At 37.4% G+C, this 7,011-nt stretch overlaps 1 protein-coding gene across 4 annotated transcripts in view; it reads left to right on the top strand.

Moving 5' to 3' along the window:
* LOC101572553 (solute carrier organic anion transporter family member 1B3) overlaps window positions 1-7,011 on the top strand; it is a 116,961-nt gene that overhangs the window by 46,676 nt on the left and 63,274 nt on the right. For 3 of the 4 annotated variants that reach the window (XM_023719065.1, XM_023719064.1, XM_004634650.2), the window contains exon 3: window positions 4,979-5,120. The exons of the other annotated variant lie outside the window; for it this stretch is intronic. In XM_023719065.1, the coding sequence (XP_023574833.1) occupies window positions 4,979-5,120 (142 nt within the window). The remainder of the gene's footprint in view (window positions 1-4,978; window positions 5,121-7,011) is intronic. 4 annotated transcript variants of the gene reach the window in all.

The following is a 7,011-nucleotide window of genomic DNA, read 5'->3' as shown; positions in this document are numbered from 1 at the left end:
TCATAGCAGCAACTGGCATGTCATAACAAGCAGCCCATATTCAGAATTCCAGAATGACAGGCACTCCAAACATGAAACTACTATAATTTAACTTCTTCTTTACCTATTCTTATTCCTTTTATTTCTTTCTCTTGTCTAATGGCTCTAGCTAATGATTCCGAAACTATATTGAATAGGAGTGGTGATAGAGGACATCCTTGTGTTGTACCAGATGTAAGAGTAAAAGATTTCAGTTTTTCCCCATTTAGGATTATGTTAGCTGTTGGGTTTTCATAAATGGCTTTTACCAAATTGAAGTAGAGGCCATCTATTCCAATTTTCTGTAGGACTTTGGACATGAATGAGTGTTGGACTTTATCAGAAGCCTTTTCTGCATCAATTGAGATGATCATGTGGTTTTTAGTTATTGCAGTTATTTGGGTCTCTGTGTATAGTATCATGTCATCGTCAAGCAATGATAATTTGAGTTCTTCTTTTCCTTTTTGTGTCCTTTGTATTTCCTTCTTTTGCCTAATTTGTCTGTCTAATGTTTCAATTACTAAGTTGAAGGAAAGACTTGGTACTTTGTGGACATCCTTGTTTTGTTCCTGACTTTAGGTGGAATGCCTTTGTATTTTTTTTCCCACTTAATATGGTGCTGGCTATTGGTTTGTCATAAACAGCCTTTCTCATTTTCAGGTAAGGTCTTTCTATACCAACACAATAAACATTTGTGTATCTTTGTTAAAGAGTCCCAGGCAAGGATAAACTTTTGCCATTTTTTAAAACTATCTTTCTCTGTTGTAGCGCTTTGTCCCACTTTTCCTTTCTTCTTGTCTTTCACTTGAATTTTCTTAATTTTTGGGGGGACATGCTTTTATTTCATGCACATTTCCCTTAATGTACATTCTGTGTTGTCTTTGTTATTATTGCAATAAGAATCCTAGTTATAAAACCTCTTAACTTGATGAAAAATTTCATTGTGTGTAATAATTCTACTATTTTTTTTTCTTAGGGAAGGGTCTACAGGGTCTCACTACGTAGATCAGACTCATAGTGATCTCCCTGTTTAGGCTCCCAAGAGCTGGGATTACATGCCCATGCCACCACGCCCAGTCTCAATTCCCGTCTCAGCGTGCACTGGGGGCAGGAGTGGCACTGCAGGCTCCAGTGTTTGAACTCTGGCCCCTGCAATAATTCTTCTACTTTACATTTGTTCCTTTCCACTTTGTTGATGTGGTACGAATTACTTCTTTTTGCATAGCCCTTAATGAACATGAATAGTTACTCTATGCTTTTAAAACACTCTATACAAGATGTAGAAGTGACTTAGATATATTAAAAATGTAAGATTCTATATTTGTTTACAGATTTATTTTTGTTTGAGGATTTGTGCATTTTCAAATTGTGTCATTGCTTATCATCCATTTGCTGCAACTTACAAATCTCTCTTCTGCCGTCCACATTTCGTGGGAGCGGGTGGACCTCCTGGTGATCTGCAGCTGATAATGGTAATAAGGAAACGCTTGATTTCTCCATCATTTTAAATGTCATTTTGGTGAATACAGTGTGCTTGATTAGCAATTATTGTCTTGCAGTATGTTGAGTTTATCATCTCACTCCCTTGTAGTTTCCATGGTTCCTTTTTCTCTTTTCTTTTCTTTTTTGTATTTTAAGGAAGGGTCTACAGCGTGTTCAGGGTCTCACTTCTAGACTGGGCTCATAGTGATCCACCTGTTTACAGCCTCCCAAGAGCTGGGATTACAGGTGCATGCAAACACACCCAGTTTCAATTGCTGTCTCAGGGCACCCCCACCCCCCGCACGGTAGGCCTGGGGATCAAACGCCAGCCCCTGAGCCTACTTGCAGGCGCTTTAATCCGCTGAGCTAAGTATCTGTTGTTTCTATGACGAAAATCCAATCATTAATAATCCATGGTCTAGCAATAGCTTCATTTTACTTTTGAGTGGCCTCTTAATTTCGGGATTCCTTGTCTCTTTGCTCCAAATTTTGATGATTTGATTAAATTGTGTCACCGACCAGGTCTTTTTGGGGTGATCCTAGCTACAAGGTTGTTTGAGATTCTCGCATTTTTATCTCTGGTAAGACTTAGGAAAGTGGCAAAGCAAATTGTGCTGCTGGAGCGCCACCTGTTGCCTTGCTTTAGTACTGCAAGATGATGCGCATTTTTAGTTATCTTTGTTCTGAGACCCCACTCTTACCCGAGGTGGTGCCTGTTCCTATCGGTATATTGATACAAAAAAGATAGAAACTGGCTCTTGGCTAGAGAGCATGAAACATAAGAGATCTTCGTACTCCTCTCATCTGCGCTGTGCAGAAGGAAGTGACATGGGTTCTGGTGACAGTGAAGAGAATCAAGAAATTTCCTTCGAGACTTCCACGTGCTTGTAACTGTACCAACCCGAGGCGTGGGAAGCCTGTACTAATTTGTTTCTGATGTTCTCACAGGGGCATCTGGTCCACTTGCTAACTCTGAGTCTTGGAGGGCCACCAGGTTCAGGGCTGCTTCTTCTGCCATCTTGCTGATGTCATTCCATCTCCCACCATGCATTTTTTTTTTTTCATAGAGTAACAAAGTTAGTTTTGAAATGATTATGCCATAAACAATCATTATTAACTATTGTGTTGCAAAGATACATTCCTACAAGACGTCTGAAACAATTCTCCTTAAGGAACATTTTTGTAATTTTTTTTTCCAACTCCCTTCTATCAGTTAATACCTTTCTCCCATAAGTATTGTTCTTCCCACCGTCAACATTAAGATAACTATTTCTGACATCTTTTCACTTTTTGCGTTCCATTTTTATGTGATTTCCTATAAAAATTATTCGTTATCTCTAATAAGTTCTATTGACAGCCCTTCTCAATGTTTTCTTCTTCATTAACAATGAATATAAATTGACAGCTCCTTATAGGAATAAACATATCTTACCATTTGTGGAAGAGTTTTGTTGGGCCTTTATCTATCACTCAGAAATGCTGAACAATATAAGACACACTGTGGATTCCACTTCTTTCCACCATGAATTGTTCTAAGCATTGCAGTTAAATCAACCGCTGCCCTGATAAAGTTCAGATTCTAGTGCAGGCAACATACAACAGACACATAAAAAATAAAGAATAATGTGAGTGAAAAGGACCATTTAAAATGTATTGGACAGGAACATCTTTTTTAATGAAAGTAAAACTTTGAGCAAACACATCAAGGATAAAGGAATTCAGTAAGAAGTAGTTGATAGAAAGAAGAGCTTTCCCTGTTAAGACTTAGGATTCAAGAGGGATCGTGGAGGCTTTTTAAGGTCAATGGAAAGACTAGAAGCTATAAATCTGATTAACCAGCAGAGGAGCATGACCTGATATTCCTTTTGGAAGGGTTTTTCTAGCTACCAAGTGGACAGGAGCATAAACAGAATGGTGCATCAGGGGCATTATAAGAAGCAAGGGTAGCCTTGATAGTGGAGGCTGCTGGTAGCACAGGAGGTAATGACCTGGCACTCTTACTCTTAGTTCAGACAATGGAATTCCACAGAGAGCACATGTCTGGAGTCCAGAAGTCTGTGACCAAGGTAACAGCACTGTTGGCTTCTAGTAAGAGACTTTTTCTCAAAGCCAAGGTGGCTATCTTTATGCTGTATCCTTATATGGCATTTCTTACTACGGAGGCACTAACTAGGCCACAGGGCCTCAACCATTGTTATCTGATAATCTCTGAAAGGCTGTAGCTCTAGGTACTCTACCCTGGGGAATTAAAGTTTCAACATATGGCACTAGGGACACACAAACATGTGTTCTACCATAGTCGTGTTTTAATAAAACAGCAAAAGGAACTTGCTTGTGGGTGTCAATAAATGTTGTTCAAATAACCACTGCGCAACAGAATCATTGTCAGTCAGGTGTATTGATGGTAGAATTTCCCTTGGCCACTTCAAACTTCTGTGTTTTAGCTGGCTTTCTGGAAAGGCTACCCTTGGGAATGTTCTGCTGCAGACTTCGGTTAGGCTAGGATATCCACCTGGAAATAAACAGCTGACCACCATGGCCAACAGAGAGCACTGTCTTGCATCTTATGAATCAATTGATGACACTAATTAAAAACAAAAACCTTAGCTTCATTAATATAATAATCTGATGCTGCCAGCAAAAATCAGATTCCTCAAAAAATGAAAAATAGAAATTCCATTTCACTCAGCTATCCCCTTCTAGGTACCTTCCCAAAAGAGGTAAAATGATCAATATTAGAGAGCTACATGCATACCCATATTTATGGCAGGTAAATTTTGGAAAGTGCATGTATCTCCACCAGGAGATGAATGGGTAAGGAAAATGTATTTATACAGAATGAAATACTGCTCTGACATACAGAAAGATAAACTTGTGGAATTTGCTGGTCCACAATTGTTGCATGGATGCAACCTGAAAATAATGCTAAATCAGTCAAGTTGGACATAGAAATTAAAATATCTCATGACTTTTCTTATGTGAAAAACTCAAAGTATATGTATTCAAGAGCAAAATGGAATATTGATTAACAGGATGTGGGGAGAGGTTCAAAGGATTCTCCAAATTATTCCATTGCTTCAAAATACTTTATTATATATGCTAACTTGTTTTATTTGTATTACTAGCTTTTCTTAGTTTAATGCAAAGAAAGTTTTGTATTAATATCTGTTAGCTTCTGCTCTGTAAGACAGAATCCAGTTTGTTGATGTTTGTTTCTTCCAAGACAACAATACACAGTGAATTAACTCTTGTTAACCTCTTATTTTTAGTGAAATTTTGTTTGATATTTTATGCAATAAAAAAGAAAAATGAATTGAAAGTTTATCTCTATAGCAATGGTAACATTAAAAGAGAAAGATAAGTTTATTTGCATGTTAAAAATAATGTTTTAAAGTACCAAATAAAATTTCTAATGTGCATATATCCATGATCTGGTCTTCTAATTAATAATCTCCCCTCTCCTCCTCCTTTTTCCTAGATATTCTTGGCAGCTCTGTCATTTAGCTTTATTTGCAAGACGCTGAGTGGCATCATCATGAAAACTTTGCTCACTCAAATAGAAAGGAGATTCAGCATATCCTCTTCTATTTCTGGCTTAATTGATGGAGGCTTTGAAATTGGTAACTTTTATTTTTATTTTATGATGCAGGCTTGCAGAAAGCAATTGCTGTTTATCCCTTCTCTCCACCTATGGTTGTCCCTAAGGCCAATTTGCCAATATCTGCAGACATTCCCGGTAGTTGTAACTTCTGGGACTGTGTATGAAATGGTACCTAAGGGTGGCTTGGTAACAGCCACCTCTAGTGCTTAGCATGGTTGCTGCTAAGCAACAAGGCGCAGAACAACACTCAACAATGAAAGATTGCCCAGCTCCAAACATTTGCAGCTAGAAAACCGAGAAGCTCTGATCTCACACAAACACACTGCTTTCATATTAAGACCTTGTGCAGCTTTTTCTTGCTTCTCTCAAGTTGACCAAGTGAAAGGAAAGATTGAGCTTTGGAACAAACTATGCTTGGTTCCTACTATTCTTGCGTTTGAGGTTAAGTCTTTTTTTTTTTTCCACAGTGCTAAAGATGTTGCTTTGCTGTCTTTATTTTAATTTTATTATCTTCTCCTATATTCATGAGTATTGTAATTTGAAATACCATTGTTTGTATTTTATGAGTTTTATCTGTGTTATTTAGCTTTTTGTGGTTGTGAAAAACACCCTGACAAAAACAACTTTTAAGGAAGAGTCCTGTGTTTTGGCTTATGGTTTTGGAGGTCTCAACTCATGGTCAGCTGGTTGAACTCCTTTCAGGCTTGTGAAAAGGCAGGAGCACCATAGTGAAAATATATGGTGAACGAAAGCTACTGACTTAATGCCAACTGGGAGATGGGACAAGCAGCTGCCCCATTGGCCTTGGCTCCATCCAGATCCCTAACCTATTGATGGTGCCACCTGCATTCAGGGATGCCCTTCTTCCCTCTCTGCTGTCTCATGGGTCAATCACAGCTGCTGATCATCTCTGTTCATTTTCCTTTGCTGCTTTTTCCTTTTTCACTTTTTAGAAGTCAGAGGGACAGCCACATTTTGTCTGCCATACAGATCACAAATATTTCCATTAAGTTTCTTTCTTTCTTTCTTTCTTTCTTTCTTTCTTTCTTTCTTTCTTTCTTTCTTTCTTTCTTTCTTTCTTTCTTTCTTTCTTTCTTTCTGGTAGTGGGGTCGAACTCAGGACCTTGAACTTGCCAGGCAGGTGCTTATTTCACTGAGCCCAGGCCCTGTTTCCTTTAAGTTTGCTGTTTATCTTTGAACTTTATTCAAAACTTAACTTTTTGTTTTTGGCAGAACTGGGGATTGAACTCAGGCCTCTCCCCAGCCCTGCAAAATATAACTATCTTAATAGTAATTATATGAAGGAAGACCCATTTGTCCCTTATTAATTCTGAAGTTTCATGTTTCGGATGATAGTGTACACTATATATCTTTCACTCTTTTACAAGCAGATTTAATGAAAGTCGTTCAAACCTTAAAATTCTAAGTATCATTGACATTAAACCTGAGTTCATTCCGTGTCTTTTTATCAAGGCTTTAATTCTTAACATTTTTGTCAGGTTTTATTTAATAGCAATTACTTGAATTGCATTATGATTTCTTTGCTGACTTCTGATTCTTGAATACTGTGACTTCAAGTCTCCTATTTTGTTTTTTTTTCTGGAGTATATTGTAAACTAATAATTGTTCCAGAAAGAAAATTGAATGCCTGGGATATTTCCTGATCTCTTGCTTGTTGGAAATATGTTTGTTTTAGTATATTTTGAAGTGATAATTTGGACATGGAATTCAAAATTCAGAATATTATTGGATCATTCGATTTGTACTGTTTTTATTTTTTTTATTTTTTTTCAAAGTTTTATTGATAAACAGGTAGCAATGAGACAGTTTCAAATCAAATCGGAAGTACAGTTTCAACAAATAATACACTGCATATATTCTTCTTAGTGGTTAATTGCTGTACAAGATGC

This window comes from Octodon degus, unplaced genomic scaffold (assembly GCF_000260255.1).
Source record: "Octodon degus isolate 3935 unplaced genomic scaffold, OctDeg1.0 scaffold00064, whole genome shotgun sequence".
Lineage (NCBI taxonomy): Eukaryota > Metazoa > Chordata > Mammalia > Rodentia > Octodontidae > Octodon > Octodon degus.
This window is presented reverse-complemented; position numbering and strand designations above follow the sequence as displayed.